Below are 19,514 nucleotides of genomic sequence, written 5' to 3' on the forward strand. Positions count from 1 at the left end.
GGCCCACGCGCAGAGAACATGAGAATACACACCAACACACGCAGGCGGACACACAAACACAGGCATGCAAACCCATTCACAGCCACCCACAAGAATTCAAAATCACACACACACACACATAAACACACACACACGCTTACACAAAAGCCTACAGAGTAAAACACTCAAACCGACACACACACACACAGATGGCCCGAGCAGACAAACATACAAAAGATGAATGCAATCTCCTAAGGGAAAAGTAATATTAAGCTATGCAAGGTTCATCCTCCAGATAAGTTTACCGCACAGATTTCTCCCCAACGAAGATAGGAAAGTGAAAACTTAAAACACAAAACATAAAAAAAACTACGCCTTCCACACGCGCATTACAAATATGCGCACACACACACACACACACAAACACACTTTTGCCTCCATTCTGAAGATGATTTAAAGGATCTATAAACTCTATCAATCCAAGGTTACTATTTTATTTTGGTTGGGAGGAAAAAAAGGGAAGGAAGAAACCCTGAAGCCTCGACACGGAGCTAGGCGGGTAAAGAAAATACACACAAATACAAAGTACAGACGCCCATTCAAACGCTAGTCTGAGAGCAGTCCTGGAAGGTCTTTCAAAAAGAGCCGTGTATTGAACAGCTACAACAAAACGCTCCTCCTTTTCCCCTTGACCCACCGGCCCGCCTCCACCCAATCAACCCCATCAACCCCCGCGTGAAGAGCCTAAACTGTCCTCTGCGGGAGCCGGTCCGAGCGCTAAACCATCCCCTACCTCTCGCTCTCACAATAATTGGGTTTGACAAGGCTGACTGTACCTCAGTCATCATGGCGCTCATTTATTTTCCTTCTCTCACAGTGTGTCGAAAGAGAGGGAGGGCAAGAGAGAGAGAGAGAGACAGAGAGTGAGAGTGAGAGAGAGTGAGAGTGAGAGTGAGAGAGAGAGAGAGAGAGAGAGTCAGAGTGAGAGAGAGAGAGAGAGAGAGAGTCAGAGTGAGAGTGAGAGAGAGAGAGAGAGAGAGAAGACGTGGGTGTGAAAAGAGGTGGGATAGAGATGAAACGAGAGAGGGAGAGAGAGACGGAGAGCAAGAGAGAGGGAGGGGGGTAAAAAATGTCCTAAAATCAATTGTGACATATCTTTATTGCCAGTCGATGACAAACGACGGCCACGCTTGCCATTGCTCATGCATTGTGTCAGCATGTGTCGTATTGATTTTACATCAGGGACGGACAAATGTTGTTGATGAAGCGCCACGGCAACAGATGAGCGCTCAATTTTACTTGTTTCAACGCTTAAACAAAACCGCGGCGACGGGGGGGGGACGGGGGGGGGGACGGTTCATTTCGAGGCGTTTTACTTAAAGTGGGAGAACAGTGAGCGTGGTCCGGGCGTGTAACCGTAGCCAGATATTCTCCAAAGCCACACACGGGGGGGGGGGGGGGGTGATGGGGTGGAGGGTGGGGGAGGACAAGGGCAGGGGGTGAGGCTGGTAACTCTAAACAAGCTCGCGTTTAAACAAGACAATTTGGGGGGACGGGGGACGGGGGACGGGGGACGGGGGCGTTGTGGGCCCCTGGCAGCCAGGCCAAGTCAAACACCGCCATTGGAAACCAAGTCCAACTTTTAACACATGGGGGCCTGTACGGGAGTCTTTGAACTGCCGGGGCCGAGGGTACGGGCTCCGCTGGTGAGCTGTTTAATTAAAAATACTTTGGGGTATCGAAGCGGGGGCTTTTTTTGTGGGGGGCGCACCCTTGTCACATCACATGAGTTCTGGCTGTCACTCCGCAGCAATGTGTTGCATGAGGAGAGTTTTCCACGGACGGGGAAGGAGAGATGAGGGGAGATATGAGGAGAGAAGGAGAAAGAGGGAGAGGAACGGACCAGCAGTGCTGAAGAGTTGACCCTGCTGTGGCAACAATTGATTGCCTTGCATGTCTCCATCTAGATGCATAAGTTCAAAGACATATAGGTGTACGTCATCCCAAAAACATTCAATCCTCTACATTTTTTCCAGGTTTTAAAAGCAAAAACTCAACACTACACACGTCGACAAAACTCTTCAAAGTAATTTCAGATATGGAAGGCTCGAAAACAGCGAAATACAAGTTGACGTATTGCCACAGACAAACACAATCACAAGCACACTGTCCCGCTAACGCACACGTTTGAGCTAACTGCTAAGGGGTTTAAAAACCAATCGCTCACAGTGCCCTCAAACGGGCAGACGCGCACAAACGCAGGTGTATGGAAGAGGAGTGTGCGTGAGCCTTGCGGCTGACATCATTGTAAAGCAGGCGGCCTTGAGCGGCGATGACAAATGGAGCCTGTATGTAAACTGTGGAGAACTTTCTTCTGGGACCAGAATAAGTGGCTTAGGTTATTTTCCCCCCCTCTCTCTCTCTCACTCTCTCTCTCAATTCTCACCGAGGCTGATGGAGCTTAATGATGAATGACTGAATGTGTGAATATGAATGAATGAAGGTGCCATCATGCAGGTGTGGCGTGTGGGTGTGTGTGTGTGTGTTTGTGTCTCTACCTGAGTGTGTCTCTACCTGAGAGTGTGTGTGTATCCATGTCTGTGCTTCTACCTGTGTGTGTGTGTGTGTGTATGTCTCTCTCTGTGCCTATACTTTTGTGTGTCTGTATGTCTCCACGTCTGTGTGTGCGTCTGTGTCTGTGCCTCTACCTGTGTGTGTGTGTGCGCGTGTGTGTCTCCGTGTGTGTGCCTCTAACCAGTGTGTGTGTGTGTGTGTGTCTGTGTGTGCGGCTCTGTGTCTGTGTCTCTATCTGTCTGTGTGTGTGTGTGTGTGTGTGTCTGTGTGTGCGGCTCTGTGTCTGTGTCTCTATCTGTCTGTGTGTGTGTGTGTGTGTGTGTGTGTGTGTGTGTGTGTGTGTGTGTGTGTGTGTGTGTGTGTGTGTGTGTGTGTGTGTGTGTGAGCCAAAGCGTGGCAGCGTGTCCTGTGGAGCGCCAGTGTACAGGCACCGTGGGGGGGAGTGGATCCATCATGGTAAGGCGGGGTCTCGGCAGCTGTCAGACACAATCACACTTCACTACGGTCCGCGGAGCTGCACCGGCTAAAAGAATGGGAGTTCATCCACGTGAAGACTTCATATATCTTCCGTCAGCCTTTTCTTCCTCCCTCCCTCTCTCCTTTTGTCCCTCTCTCGGTCGGGCCTCAAACCTGAATCACTGTTTTGTGTTTTTAGATTTTTTTTAAGCGTGTGTGACTGTAAGCGTGAACTGAAGTGCAAAAATCTATTTCTTAATATTCATATTTACAGGTATATAATAATCTAATAATGATATGACATAATATATGATATATTAATTCATATTACGTAATTATAATTTAATAATGATTATTCTTTAAAAGGTGTGCCTATTTTCTTATAAAAAAGTGCTGAAAAAAATAATATTAATATTTTCGCTGTTGAAAATAATCAATAACATGACTTTTTTGCCACCCTAAATTCTTCTTATTTATTTATATATATTTTTCTCCCATGACAAGGATTTACGAGCTCCTCACTGCGCTAAAGCATGATTGAACGAGGCAAGTGTTAAATGTGATAATCAGCAAATTTGTAGCCACTACAAAGTCAAATGATCCGTAATAACCAACATTTACTCCCACCGCCGTGACTCTCTCCCTCTCTCTCATGGCCGAGCAAGACTCCCCTGTAATCTACTAATGACTCCTAAATGACACCGCGCTTCTCACACACAAGAAACGCCCCCGCCCCCCCTCTCCCTCTCTCTCTCTCTCTCTCTCTCTCTCTCTCTCTCTCTCTCTCTCTCTCTCTCTCTCTCTCTCTCTCTCTCTCTCTCTCTCTCTCTCTCTCTCTCTCTCTCTCTCTCTCTCGTCTGTGCCCCTGGTCTCGCCCTCAAAATCATTTGATTGGCACATGCTTTCACTAAATGAAGGATAATTACCAAGGAAAACAAGTAGGACACCACATCTGCTCAGTGTAACACGTCCAGCTCTGGCAAGGGCCTGTCAGGGAGGGCTTTCGCTCGCTGTGTGTGTGTATATGTCTGTGTGTGTCTATCTGTGTGCATGTGCATTAAAGAAAAAGAGCAAGAGAGTGATAGCGGGAAGGAGAGAGAGAGAGAGAGAGAGCAGAGAGAAAGAGAGAGGAGAAAGGAATGGATAAAGAGAGAGAGGGAAAGAGAGAGCGAGAGCGAGAGAGAAAGAAAAACAGAAATAGGGAAAGAGTGAGAGAGAGAGAGAGAGAGAGAGAGAGAGAGAGAGAGAGAGAGAGAGAGAGAGAGAGAGAGAGAGCGAGAGAGCGAGAGAGAGACCACTTGGGCCAGACCACCCCGCCAAAACCCTGTGTAAACCCTTACGTCTACCTTTGGGTGGGACTCAACTCAGAGTGCGCTTGCGGGTTGTGACACGCAGCGGAGGGTGTGACAGTGACGGGCTCCGGCCCCCTTGGTGTTAGGGTCAAGGGTCAGGGCACCGCTTTAGATCAGCGTTCAATCAGTATTCACACGCCGCTATTATGGGTGCTGCTTGCTTACTTAGCAAACAGCACCGATCTTTAACTTGCGCAAGACAAAAGCAGCTCGGCACAAACGTGCATCACGTTCACACAGACTAGCACGCATACAGAAGCCAACGTTAAGCTGGGACAATGGCTTTGTCCACGAGTCAAACTCGCAGGGGAGTTGTAGTGTCAGGTTAAAGAGGTTCCTTATTAGGGACGTTGGGTAGAAGACTGTTGTCTGGTTGGCCCACAGGGTGGAAATTCTAAACAAACCAAAACAAAACGTGATGGAGAGAATCTGGATTAATTGAACGGTGGCTATGAATAAGGGGCTATGAATAAGGGGGTAATTGCAAATTCAGTTTATTTGTTTTAGATCCCAATATTTGCCCGGAGCTTTGTTCTTCAGGGTTTTGCTTGTTTAATTACTATTTGCATTGTCTAATATCCAGTATATATTATCAGCATCAAATGTCTGATGATTTCCCATCTGTGGATAACATATTTCATATTTCACAAACAAACAGCCCAGGTCTTGTAAAACAAGGCAACATTTGCATCACCTTCCCTCCCTCACATACACACATGCATGGCACACACACACACGCACACACGCACGCTTGCTTTCTTGCCCTGCCCTGGCCTAGTTCTCACTAATTACCATTCAAAGTGTACATCAAAGCAGCGTAAATCTCCCCAGCTCTCCCCAGAGCGTGGCAGCGAGTATCAGGGAACCAGACTGGTCCCAGTGACCTGGTCCACCCTGCTACCCCCTCCCACCACCACCACCACCACCGTATCCCCCCCCCTACCCTCATCGCCAAACTGCCTTCGCACTCACCACTACGCGTTCACCCCTAGCTCCCCAGGAGAGGATCTGTATGCCTGCGTCCTTGCGCGAGTGTGTGAGGGGGAGTGAGGGGGAGTGAGAGGGAGTGAGAGGGAGGGAGTGAGAGGGAGGGAGTGAGAGGGGTGGTCTCCAGGAGAAGGCAGGGCGGTCGAGGGGTTGATAAAATGGTCATTGTTTGGACCTGTTTAATTTGGAGTGTCAGGACACAGAGTTCCCCACACTGTTGGCGGTGGGAGTGACAGAGGGAGGGAGGGAGGGAAGGAGGGAGGCAGAGGGAGAGGGATGCCGGGAGTATTCAGGGGGAGGGGGGGGGGGGGGTCTTGTTACTATAACAGGGGTCACACAGAGTCAGCTGATCAGACGACCTGACGCTCAAAAGAGAATGCGCAACAACCCGAACCCAGCGTGCACACGCACGCACGCACACACACACGCACACACACACAGAAAGCTGTGTGAAAACAGACGGCAACACTCTTGTGTCGACATACGCCGACACACACGCAAACACTCTCACAAGCACACACACCTCGCTCTCTGTCCATCTCTCTCTCTCTCTCACACACACACACACACACACACGCACCCTAAGAAACATCAAGACATACATATCACATGTAGGTATTCCTTAAGGCAGGGCCAGGCCAGGCCAGAGGTTGGGGGCGCTGGTTTGCTTTCATATGACACAGGCTATTACTAAATTGAGCTGGCAGGTAATTCTAAAGCAAATAAATGCCAGTGGGCTTAACACAAGGAGAGGTCTGAGGGTTGGCCGCCTGAGCAATGGCAGGAATCCTGCTGCCCCCTCCGACAGGAACCCTATTATTCTCCTCTCTTTATTTTCTCAGTGCAGGGGAGTTCAGAAACGCACCGCTCATGAGGGTGTTTCAACCTCCTCTCTCTCTCGCTGAAAGAAAATAGAAAGGGGAGAAAACACAAAACGACCTGATTGGTTGGGAATTGTTGCAGATCTGCTTCGGCATGCAGAGGATCTGGTTTTTGCCGTCGCGAGACTTAATTATGTCGGGGGAATCAATTGGGTTTTTAATTTTTTTTCACCTCTTCAATGATTTCTTTTTCAAGGGCACTTAGGTGATGAGTACCACGAGCAATGGCTATTCATTCGAACCTTGATGTTAATGTTTCAAATGAGGCTTCTGTCTCCCGGCCAACCTGCCTCTCATAATGTTAGTATCAGATATGAAAAAAATAAATACTAAATTCCATCCAATAACCATAATCAAAATGTAAAGAGCACACATGGTGTGGATGAAAAGGTCTGAGGGTCGGCCCTCAGACCTTTTTACTTTTACTTTTTACGTTTATTTTTTTGAAAAGAGAAAAAAATAAGGAAAAGAATCTAGACAAAACACACTAAAAATATACTATTTATTAAATAACAGCACGACCTAATTACAATTGCCATCTCGGCGGCTGACCTTGGAATTCCAGTTTAAATATTGTTTTAATGCCGCGTTGTTAATTGAAGATACAACACAAACAACGTTTATTTTTTTCAAAGGGAAAATAATTTTCCCAGTCAGTAACAACACAAGTGTTTCATGAAATTGTACTTTTGTTTTTACGCACTACGCAGTCAATATCTATGAACTCATTAAAACATCCAGATATATAATGAGGAAATAAATACCTGTTTTACCTATGTGGTTCACCTTTTATGTCCTACAATTGGTCAGCTCACAAAGAGAAACATTTTGAGCACGATTATTATTAACACAATTATCATCTTACAACAAGCCACTCTCATACTGTTTCTGTTAACTTAAAGGGGGTGCATTTATTAGCCATTTAATAACAAAGCAGGCTTACATTTATATTTTATTTTATTTTGAAATGAACATAAATAATTCTTTGCTTCATTCTCTTTTGTATGTCATTGAGGTTTTATTTTGTGGAATATGTTTATCAAAATGTTAAATGTTTTTATCAAAATTGTATTGTATGTTGTAAATTCTGAAATAATTTAAATGATCACGTTTAGTTAAATATAAGGTTTTATGTGTGGCAATGCTCCTGTATTGGACATATATTCTTGCAAATGAGAGCTGAAGATAAACTGTAACCAAGGAAATCCAATATAGCGCAATAAAAATAGAAAACACATGTTATTTACTTTTTTCATTTCTTTCAAAAGAAGCATACAAAACTGCTGTTCAAATTTCACAAGACATTTGAGGGGTGTTATTGACAATTGAATGAGAATTTAGGCCTGTCTGTCTTCGAAAAGTAACAGACAGAACTTGGACGTGAAAGTTAATCTAGGTATATCATTTCTGAAAAACTCAAATTGAAAAGTATTAACTTTCTGCCCTCATCCAAGTGGTGAAACATTTGGTGTGATTGTTTTCTGGATTTTTTAATTTAGCTAATAATTAATTGATTCGTACTAACTTGATAGTTATATATTATGGAATGGATCTTTGGCAAATATACTTTACCCAAAATGAACTAAGAAAAGTTATTAAATCACATTTTAGGTTAATATTTGGCATTGTAAATGCCAAATTAATTTATTATTATAACAACATTAATATTTCTTAGCTTCTAGATCTTTTAAAAATACGTATCTTTTAACAATGAACTGTCCTTTGACCTTTAAGGTACAAGTCTCATTGTTGTTCAGACTTGATCAGGGTCAAGTATGAGAAGTTAATGCATTAATAATATGGAAAAATTCTAATGTTACAATACGATAAATGAATATTACAATTAGTTTAACAATCAAAATAATTTTTGACAATAGGATTAAAAATGTATTATCTGTTGAACTGAAATCAAGACATACATCAACTTTTAGTCCATGATCAAGATATGAAGAATGAGTCAAATAAACAAGTTAATGAATGGCCATAATACTAATATAAAACTACATTAACAATACTGTGTTATTCGATCTAGGAAGCTAAGTTAACTGTTCATCCAAAAGCAAACCGCTCATCTCTGGCAGTTTTATACTAAAAGAAATGCTTCAAAAAAGGGAGCAAAAAAAAAAGGGCATGCATAAATATATAAAGTCATTTCAGATGCTGTCAAAGCAATGTTTACCTACACAGCAAATCTCCCATACTGTGAAAATCAATAGTGAGAGCTACAGCGCATCGATTCAATGTGTGTGTTGAATACAGTCCTTTGTCACGGTCTGCTGGCTATACTGAGACCGGAGGGGCCCAACGGGTCCCCTGACCATTACCCACGTTCACATGCACTATTCACGTGCACTGTTCCGAACAGGCCTAGAGCATTTTGCAGCCTGTTGTGCGGGGATGAAGGGCTCGAGGTCTAGCCCCTCTGACTCCTCTTGACATCCGCAGACTAATTAGGACTTTTGAAAGACGTGGCGTTTGTGAGCAATCAGTATTGGCAAATTGATTTGCTTCAAGTTGCGTTTTTGTTGTTTATTCAGGGGCTTCCAGTGTCTATTCGGAAAAGAAGAAAGGAAACACGGACTAGTGTTTTTTTCGAAAATAAAATATACAATTCGGCGCTGAGAAGGAAAATGGAATTGGTTCAGGAATAGTGCATGAGTTAAAGAGGGGACGATTAGGCAGAATAGGACAGCACTTTCCCTGTGTAACCTTGTTACTTTATCTGACGGACATCTTGTTTGTGAATAATTTCCAACAAGGTTTTTTATTATGAGCAATTTTAAACTGCTTTTGAACAGAGAGGGGAGAGAGGGAGAGAAGAAGTAGCAAATGATACAACTATTGCTCATCTATTTGTGAATAGGGAAAAGTTCTTTAAATTGGTCACTTACGAAGACCCTCTGGAATGGCAGCGGATTGTAGGCGTTCACTTAAATTCAACAGAAATGAGAAAAGCAAACTGTCATCACTAAGGATGAAATAAAGCAGCTTGATGTGACACATATGAAACTGCTCAAATAAATACCACCATTGATTTCTCTATATTTCCACAGCTCAAAGCCAGAGAGGGCCAAGGCATTACAGAATACTGCCCTCTTGAGGAAACGCCTGGAACACAAATAAAAAAGCACAAAGCGTATTCTTTCACAACTTTTGATGAATAGTCACACAGAAGCACTGCCAAAACAAAACGCAGCAACCTCACAACTGCTTGATCCTGATACAACTACTTTCCGTCTTTTCTTTCCACATCAGTTTTCTTTCCAGCTTCCAGCTGCTCTTTTGTTTGGTCGCACAGCACACAGCCCACACACACTCACACAGTGACACATACACACTCCTCCCTAGACCTCCCTCATGATCTCAAAGTTATTGATAGTTTGAAGTTATGGGCTAATAATTCGCCGGACAATGCGCGAACGGGAGTGGGAGTCCATTACGCCCGGGTAATGGATGGAGTCGCCGTTTTGAATGACATTGCACAGAGATGGGATGAGGGAAAAGGTGGCACAATTTATGGGATAACCCCGCATTCACAAAGTCCCCAGCCCCCCCCCTATCTCCACAAGTTTGGACAACGCTGTTCATCCCCATCTTGGTAAGTGGAGCAGATGAGGGGTGACTGTATTTATGATGCAGAAGTTCATGAAGAGTATAGCGGGCAAGAGTGTCGAACTCCTGATCTGAAATCATATCAAAACGCCCCCATACCACTGCTCCTCAAGACGTTAACAGTGATATGGGTAGTTAGGGGTTAACTACACATAACTAGCTGAGGCTGGTGGGCTAAAAAAAAAAAAAAAAAAAGAAGTAATTATTAGAGGTGTTTTTTCTGTATTTGTAAAAAACGAAATGGTAGCCTAATTATTATTATCCTCAATTTGGAATAATGCAATTTTATGTATTTGAAATCGATAAACGAACATATACAATTTGTGCAATAAATTGTACAGGGATCGACTATTTATTTTAGTAAATGCATTAACATCTCATTCCAAAGAAGTTATATGGATTAATGTGTGGACAAAAAAATATTCTTGCGTGTCTGTGTGCGTGCAGCATGACATGAAAGACTGGAGAAAAAAGGCATTATCTGGGAACTTGCTTTGCTTGTTAACGAGAAACAAGCAAACACAGAATCTGTTTTCTCTTTGCGTTGGCTCATTTGTGAAGAGCAAAGTATGAAATGGTTTCCTGAGTGTGTTTGGTGGTGACCGCAATGTGACCCGTGTGCTGAACGATCCTCCAAACAGAACTTAAAATAGAAATAAAATACATTGCTACTACTGACAGAACAAATGAAATCTTGCCAGAAAAGACAAATAACTAAATTTCAAGGTGAATATTTTCCATCACAACCACTTTTTTTTCTTTCTTTCCACACAATTGCAGCAATGTGTGTGCATGGTTGTGTGTGTGTGTGTGTGTGTGTGTGTGTGTGTGTGTGTGTGTGTGTGTGTGTGTGTGTGTGTGTGTGTGTGTGTGTGTGTGTGTGTGTGTGTGTGTGTGTGTGTGTGTGTCTGGTCAAAAAACCCAACATGGTTGAGGGTGAGCTCGGGGAGAGAAAGAGAGAGAGAGCGAGAGAGGCAGAGCGAGCAAGAGAAGAGAGAGGGTGCAATGAAAACAGGCTTGTCAACATTATCTGTTTTATTGATTTAACAGTAAAGCCTACTCACTTAAGGTTTATGTTGGTTTAGCAGCCTCCGTTGAAAATAAAATCAATGCACATAAAAGACAACTTTCCTGAAGCTATTGTCTTTCTTTGTTTTGCTGTTGTGAATATGGGCGTTTGTGTGCGTTTTATTGTAATCCCCCCTACGTCACTTAAGCCTGTGCATTTGATTTCCATCCTGTTCCTGTCGTTACAATACGTTGTGACACAACTCTGGTTAAACTGTCTCTATTCTAGAGAGTAGAGGACTCTGGTGTGCTCTGCTCTAACAGCCTTGTGTTCAGGGATGCTCTTGAGCCTGACACAGAGCCGGCATAGGCCATAGCCCCGTGTAGTTAGCCGCCATGCTAAGTTGCCCTTAGAAAGTTGCGTGTTTGTTTACACCGCTGTGGTAAATATCAAAGTGGAGCGACAGGGAAAAGATAGAGGAGAGAGAGGGACTGAAGGAGAGAGAGAGAGAGAGGGGGGGGGGGGGGAGGGGGACGGACCATCAAAGGGGCCTTATGCGAGCCTCCAGTACAGTGCAGGAAAACAGATGAGTCCATTTTTAGACTCAACACATGGGACTTCTATTTTCTCTGTGTTCCTGTAAGGAAAAACACAAAGCGGGAGGGAAAATAACTCGGAATACAATTCAAAATAATGAAATAAAGCAGATCAGAGCCAAGATGTTTCCCCGTGGTCTTCTGATTGGCCGGCCTCTCTCCTGATCTATTGTGACTCACTGGGCCCTCACCTGACCACAGCTTCCCTACAAGGCCCCCGAGCTAACGCAACGCTTCCTCGTCTCACAGACCTCTCTCTACACCACACACACAAACAACATGCCCGCACACATACCGCCACACGTAGCGCAATACTTTTTAGCCGGTCGATATGCACTGCAATGTGAAGAGTAGAGGACTTTAGTACGTAGAGATTAATGGGAATACTCTTCAGGAAAGCGGTGCTTGATTACAACTTGTATTTTCAATCCAAGAGGTGGGACACGCACACACAAACACATATACTTTTTTAGAAATAGATTAGGCACATTATAATAAGGAATGTAACATACCATTAACATACAGAAAATTTGAGATCGTAGGTTTTGATGAAAAATGTAATAATTACCGGTAGTTATATTTGACGTAAAGGATAAAGTAGACACCTATTTCTGGGGAGTATTTAAATACGAGCAATGTAAAACAAAACAACAACCCAAAACTATGGATTCAAAAACAAAAACTCCCTATAGAGGCGGCGGAAAAAAAATAAGCTACCTTTTTATTTGCTAAAACCTTGCAGCATCTCCAGTGGAGGGGCTTGCCTGGCCTGGCCTTACCCCACACATCAAGCCCCGACCACAGCCTAAACGGGACCCGTGCTCTCACATTAACCATGCCCCCACATTAGATCATGCTAGCCGGGCGTCTGGCCCGGACCTCCCAGCCCCGGAGCCGGCAAGAGACCAGGGGGTCAAATGCGTGTGTCATTGGAGCACATTGGAGCACAGCAGGCCGGCGGGGGCGGGGGGCGGGGGGCGGGGGTCGACCCCCCTCTTTTTTTATTTTAAAGACGGACCTCGGCCTATTATGAAGGAGCAGCTGCCTCTAGCCAGGGGCCTCACCGAGCCGCCATGACACCTCTGTGGCCCTGACGCTTCATTAATTTCTCTTCAGACCAGCGGGGCTGTTGACCAGACTGACCTCTGATTCAAACCCCCACACACGTGAACACACACACACACACGCGCGCACGCGCGCACGCGCGCACACACACATGCATATATTCATGTCAACAATCACAGCCACGTGTACATGCGTGCGCAGAAACACACATGGACGCACAAAACACACACACAAACAATCGGCACATATGCACACACGAACACACACACACACACAACACACACACACACACACACCTACGCTTGTGCTAAAATGAATTGAAAGTGTCGAGCTGTTATTGCACCCATTGCAATAACCAGTCTATTAAGAATGCCTATGAAAAAGAAAATGTTGGCCGATATAAAATTGTATTAATATAAAAAAAAAAATAGAAAAGAGCCAAATCATTATATCATCTTACAAAAGTTCAGTTTGAAACGCTGCATGGACCAACAGAGGGTTGTATTTTAATTAGCCTGTTCTGTAAATAAACCGAAATGGCGCAGCGCGGACACCACGGAAAAGCACCCATACTGTATATTAAAATAAATAAATAAATAAACAAACAAAGCTCAACATTAATTACCGTTGACATGGTTGGAGATTTTTTTTAAATTGCAATTAGATGCGGAGGAGTGCGGGGAAACTATTTATAGGGACCGCGGGGCGTCTCGTAATGATCACACTGTGGCTTAGGGCCTCCATTGATTTCCCTGTTAAATATACAGCTCAATTAAAGATACCACTGCTTAAAGAGACTACAAATCACAGCCGTGGATCTGTGGACTGAGGGCTGGTAGGAATAACAGCAACACACACACACACGGACACACACGCACACACAATCCCCCCCTCTCCACCACGCAGGGATTGAGAGGTGTGTGTGTGTGTGTGTGTGTGTGTGTGTGTGTGTGTGTGTGTGTGTGTGTGTGTGTGTGTGTGTGTGTGTGTGTGTGTGTGTGTGTGTGTGTGTGTGTGTGTGTGTGTGTGTGTGTGTGTCGGAAGGGGGATTAGGTTGTACAGGATTGATTGTTATTCCATGTGAAAAGCGATATTTCTCTAACTCTATGGTAATTGTGTGCAAATGTAAGCGTGTTTCTTCGTACGAGAGCAACGAGCAACCCAGGTGTTTTTACGCTAGAGGTAAAAAACCTTGATGGTACACAAGAAAACACACATTCCTTTGAAAGGCTTCAATATGTGTGCTCAAAGAAAGGCATTGCGAGTTTAATTAATGACTAATAAACTAACCTCTGGGTGAAATGTAATGATTGTGTAACAATTATGTGTATAATGTAAATATAAATTAATGAATTAATGGCTTAATTTATAATTAGAACACGGCATTCTGAGCCATTGCCCTTTTTATTAAAGAAACAAGTAAACAGCCTCATGGTCTAGTAACGCTGAAAGCACTAAACCGTCACAGCAAAAACAAACATCAACAACTTCATATGGAACTCAACTGTAAACATCAAATGAAAGTGCCATGTTCACACAATGCTAATCACCTTCCCTGCTACTGTATAAGAAAGCACATACGTTTTAACACAAGCCAGGTTCTCCATTGTAACTCAACCTTGTCGTGGACAAATACAACCCTTGACAGCCTCGGTACGCAAGTCAACAAAGAAAGCAACGACTTAGAAAATGGAAAACACTGTCGAAAAGACACATGGAAAAATCACAGGAATGTGGAGCACATTTTTCTGGGTCTGCTTCGAAGCTACAGGTGGAGCTAATTTTAATCTTTTGAAAGCAGTAAGCTTCTTTCTTCGGAAAGCCTCGTTGCCATTACGAAGTGGTGAGGAAAACCCACTTGCATAATGGTGTGTGTGTTTGTGTGTGTGTGCGCGGCGCGCGCGTGTGTGTGTACCTGTAGGGAGTTGAGCAGGACGAAGACGTAGGCCATGGCGATGGAGAAGGGCACTAGGACCCCGCACAGCCAGGTCAGGCCCAGGATGGGCAGGAGAACCAGAACAGCTTTCACCGCAGCCCTGTAGGAAACACACACACACACACACACACACACACACACACACACACACACACACACACACACACACACACACACAGTATATGAATACTTATTTAAACATACGCTAAACACAAGGATATCCAGGCCCATTTAAAGACACACGCAGAACCACAGTAATATATACAAACACATATTTGTCACACACACGAAAAAAAGTATTAATAATATTTAAATACACACATATACACACACACACACACACACACACACACACAATCCAAGGCCCGGGTTGATAACAGAACATAAGGGTTGTACATTTTATTTGTTTCATTAGTGAAAGCGCACGATAGGAAAGTGCCCGTTTTTAATAGATGAGACGTTCTCTGGGGACCGGCGTCTAGATCCCCCCCTAGAGGGGAAGGGAAGTCAGCGAGGGAAGCATTACTCAGCTGAAGTATTAGCTGGGCCTGAGCTGGGCGGGCACCGTGGCTCTGGGCCGAATTTTCCAAGCAAAACACTGTGCGGCTGTGCCGGGCTGACAGGGTGACAACATCACACCCTAAAGCCACCCTAATTCTGTTTAGAGTGGAATTACCTTCACACTCAGGTGCGCGCCAAACCACAGCCAGCTGCCCCTGCCTCTGTGTGCGTGTGCATAGGTTTCTTCGCAGATATAAAGCTGTGTGTGTGTGTGTGTGTGTGTGTGTGTGTGTGTGTGTGTGTGTGTGTGTGTGTGTGTGTGTGTGTGTGTGTGTGTGTGTGTGTGTGTGTGTGTGTGTGTGTGTTTGTTTGCAGCAGCAGCACCACCGCGGTCGCCGGGCTCTAGATTACATGGTGGAGGAATGTGTTTACGTTTCCAGACCGAATGCCACCCAGGATGAGGCCTGAGCACTCAAGGCCTGCATTGATATCCCTCCACAGAGAGAGCAGTCAGTGTGGGGGCGAGAGTACCGGCACGACGCTCTCTGCAATTGTTACCAGCGATGGGAAGGTATGCGGAACCAGGGATCAAGAGGAACACATGGAAGACAACAGAGACGGCCATGGCAGAACCTGCATCCATCGTGGAAAAGATTGAGATGTATACTTGGGAAAGGGGTGGGTATTTCTCAAATATATATATGAACGCCATGTTTAGTTTAAATAGCAGTCAATTTGGATATTTCCTCATTATGTATCACATGAATGTCGCTGTAATTAAATCATCACAGCTGATAAACCTCCAGATGTTTTCATCACTTGACTGAATGGAGTGTCCTCCGTGGCCGTTAAACGTTGCGTACAGAAAGAGGGTGAATGTCGCCCCCCAGTGGCGGGTACCTGATCTGCTCGTAGGCCTGCTCCACGGTGCTGGTGCCCATGACCAGCATGATGGACCTCCGCTTGGCTGTGGAGATGGTGATGACCACCACCCTGGTCAGAACCATGATGTTCACCTGGAGAGGACACGGGGGGGGGGGGAAGGAGAGAAGAGGATAAGAGAGGAGAGGTGAGAAGAGGAGAGGAGAGGAAAGGAAAGGATAAGAAAGGAGGGGAGAGGAGAGGAGAGGAGAGGATAAGAGATAAGAGGTGAGAAGAGGAGAGGAAAGAAGAGGAGATGACGGGACACGAGGCGAGGGAAAGGAACCGAAGAGGAGTTGAGAGAATAGGGGAGGGAGAGGAGAGGAGCAGGCAGGAGAGGAGAGTAGAGGAGAGGTGATGGGAGGGAGAGGAGAGGAGAGGAGATGGGAGGGAGAGGAGAGGAGAGGAGATGGGGAGGAGAGAAGAGGAGAGGAGATGGGGAGGAGAGGAGAGGAGGCGGGGAGGGGAGAGAAAAGGATAAGAGAGAGGATGGAAATGGGGAGGAGAGAGGGGACAGAGAGGAGGGAGAAGAGATGGGAGACAGGAGAGGGTAAGAGCATCTGAGGATGGAGAGGAGAGCAGAGGATCTAAGATAAAGTGCCCTCTGAAGTGTCAACGGTCAACCACAAAGTACCATTTCTGTGAATCTAGAAAACACACAATGGCCGACAAAAAAATGAAAAATGAAAAGTAAAAGCCAGGGCAGAGACCCACAGAGCCATGTTGCAGAGGAAGACGAATGAATTGAATGAGGAAGAGTTCCTGACCAGGATTATGAAGATGACGGGCCCAGCAAACCCCCAGATGACCCCGTTCTGGACGCTGAGCCAACAGTGACCGTCTGCAGAGTACCGCCCCCTGGACGAGGCCAGCGTGATGGTTACTATCAGAGCCGGCAGCCCTGAGGGAGAGGGGGGAGAGGGGGGAGAGAGAGAGAGAGAGAGAGAGAGAGAGAGAGAGAGAGAGAGAGAGAGAGAGACAGAGAGAGAGACAGAGAGACAGAGAGACAGAGAGACAGAGACGGAGAGGGAGAGACAGAGAGAGAGACGGAGAGGGAGAGACAGAGACAGAGACAGAGACAGAGACAGAGACGGAGAGGGAGAGGGAGAGGGAGAGAGAGAGAGAGAGAGAGAGAGAGAGAGAGAGAGAGAGAGAGACAGAGAGACAGAGAGACAGAGAGACAGAGACGGAGAGGGAGAGACAGAGAGAGAGACGGAGAGGGAGAGGGAGAGACAGAGACAGAGACAGAGACAGAGACGGAGAGGGAGAGGGAGGGAGGGAGAGAGAGAGAGAGAGAGAGAGAGAGAGAAAAGTGAATGCAATAATATCCTAGTATCATTTCATAATGCAAGTATCTGTGGAATTACGACATTTGACCTCTAGTTGGGAAGAGAGCGGTAAGGCTGAGGTTGTGTTGGTGTGGAGCGTTACCCCAGCCGATCAGGTAGTAGTACTTCATGTGCCGGTCCTCGCTGAGGTTCACGGCGACCACCTTGCTCCAGAGCAGCAGGCCCTCCACCAGCATCCAGCTGAAGGCCGCCATGAAGCAGAGGTGGAGCAGCGCCGCCACCACCGTGCACGCCACCTGGTGGTGGGAGGGGGAGTCACACGCAGAGACAGGCTAGCCGATGTGGACAGAACCAGTTTCAGTGATCAAATCTAGCTTACTCTTGATGGTTTCGTCAAATTGCCTACCGTACCTTTAATGGGATGTGAATAAACTGAATATCATCACTTTTGATAAGACGTACATAATACTGTAATATACCTTAACATTAAATAAATGTATTCTTTTTTTATTTGTTGTGTTACACAGCTTCACACAAACAGGAGTTCATGTGTCAGTAGACCTTACACACACACATGACCCCCTCACACATATGTATGTAAACACACACCCACAAACACACACTATAATTGTTTGGAGTCAGAGGTTAAATAAGTAGAGGTCATGGGTGGGCAGCTGAGGCGCGCCCGTCCAGGTTTGCTCATAAATGCGGTGACCGCCGTCACTCACTGCCCCGACGAGACGTCTGGACTTCCCCGACAAAATACCAGAGATAGGAATTTGCATATGACGTCTTTATATAATCAGCGATTTTCCGCACTGTCCTGCGACGATGTCAATTTGGACTTTATTTAAAAAAAAAAAATTATTTCCATTTTAGATTTCAAGAATCAAACGGTTAATTTTAAGGTTCAGGGTTCGAGGTTCGGAACCGCGAGGACCCTCACAGCTCGACTATGGGGTTCGAACCCAGAACCGGGAGTCCAACACCCTAACACGGAGACGACGCTCCCCTGCCGCTGTATGTCTGCTCCACCGCCCCGCCCATGATTTGTCGAGACCCTGTCGTGCAGCTATGTGACCCCGGAGGTTAAGTGTTCCCTGGCGTGACCGAGCGTTGGGGTGGGGTGGGGGTCAGGCCGTCCTCAGCCCTCCAGTGAGGGACTGGACCATGTGTTGTCGCCCCTGATGGATTCCACATTACCGGACGCTTATGTCACACCCAGAGATCCCTCTCCATTTGTTTTGACTGGTGCTGCGCCCCCATCCCCCCCCCCCCCCACCCAACCCGGGTCTGCTGTTACGTTAACGATTTTCTAAATCCCATTAGAATGACGGCTAGCCACTCAGTGCTGCGATGACATAATGCTTTGATAGCCTGAGAGAAAGACACCGGCAGTGAGGTGTTATTGTCTAATAAGATGAGGTCAAGCAACAATCCGGCTCATTTGACTGGTAGGCTTTTGTTTCTTGTTCACTTCTAAGGAATATGTTCACGATTCCAAATCGGAAGATGTTTCCCACTATTAGGTATAAAACAAATAATATTCATAATTTGATATAAGCCTACATGCTAAGATTCTGTATAGTCTAATCTGATTCATAAGGGCAGGCCCATTGTTAAGTGATTGTCAAATAACGCAAGGTATATTTGTTGTAATCTATGCCGTTCAATAATGCCTCATTATTATGTTATTTTGCATGGTTTAAACGCTAGTAAATAACCAGTTGGCTTATCAGGGTTCCCCACAGCTGTCTACAGTCGAGCTGTGGTGCCTCCACGTCATGACCGGCTGACAAATTAACTTCAACAGTATGGCGACAATGTGCGCGTCGCACATTGTCGCCATACTGTTGAAGTTAATTTGTCTGTGTCAGCGTTCACGTCAGCGTCTGCATTCAATTTGACAGGAGATATAGATAAAGGCGGGGGGGGGGGGGATCCGAACCTTGTGATGGAGGGCTGAGCCGCTGCAGAGCAAGACTACTTGGGCACAGATCAGAGCCACAAACAGGTTCTTGTGGATCGACGTCCGGTCCGACCTGGGGATGCTGGGAAGGAACAGGAGTGTCAGAGGACATTTGTGGCTTTGTGCAGTGACTTCTTTGACTGTTTCTTTTTTGTTGATGAAGAACTCGTTATCAGTTGAATACATTTTGTCTTCTGATTAATACACAGCTTCGGGGAAGACACCATTCTGATTGGTCGGTGATGGCATTCAGTGGTCTGTTATTTCTGTATATTGGACCGTGGCTATGGATAACAGACCGTTGCTATGCAAGCTTTTTCCAACCGTAGAACCAAACAGACAATTTGTTTATTAGACCGTGGCTATGAATAACAGACCGTTGCTATG

At 45.5% G+C, this 19,514-nt stretch overlaps 1 protein-coding gene across 2 annotated transcripts in view; it reads right to left on the reverse strand.

The window, feature by feature from the left end:
• The window catches only part of LOC132469796 (adhesion G-protein coupled receptor D2), an 88,125-nt gene that overhangs the window by 55,552 nt on the left and 13,059 nt on the right, over window positions 1–19,514 (reverse strand). For both annotated transcript variants that reach the window (XM_060067866.1, XM_060067867.1), the window contains exons 16-20: window positions 19,107–19,209; window positions 17,301–17,454; window positions 16,637–16,770; window positions 15,849–15,964; window positions 14,427–14,547 (exon numbers count right to left, since the gene is read on the reverse strand). In XM_060067866.1, coding sequence (XP_059923849.1) covers window positions 14,427–14,547; window positions 15,849–15,964; window positions 16,637–16,770; window positions 17,301–17,454; window positions 19,107–19,209 — 628 coding nt within the window. The remainder of the gene's footprint in view (window positions 1–14,426; window positions 14,548–15,848; window positions 15,965–16,636; window positions 16,771–17,300; window positions 17,455–19,106; window positions 19,210–19,514) is intronic.

Source organism: Gadus macrocephalus, chromosome 12, assembly GCF_031168955.1.
Source record: "Gadus macrocephalus chromosome 12, ASM3116895v1".
Lineage (NCBI taxonomy): Eukaryota > Metazoa > Chordata > Actinopteri > Gadiformes > Gadidae > Gadus > Gadus macrocephalus.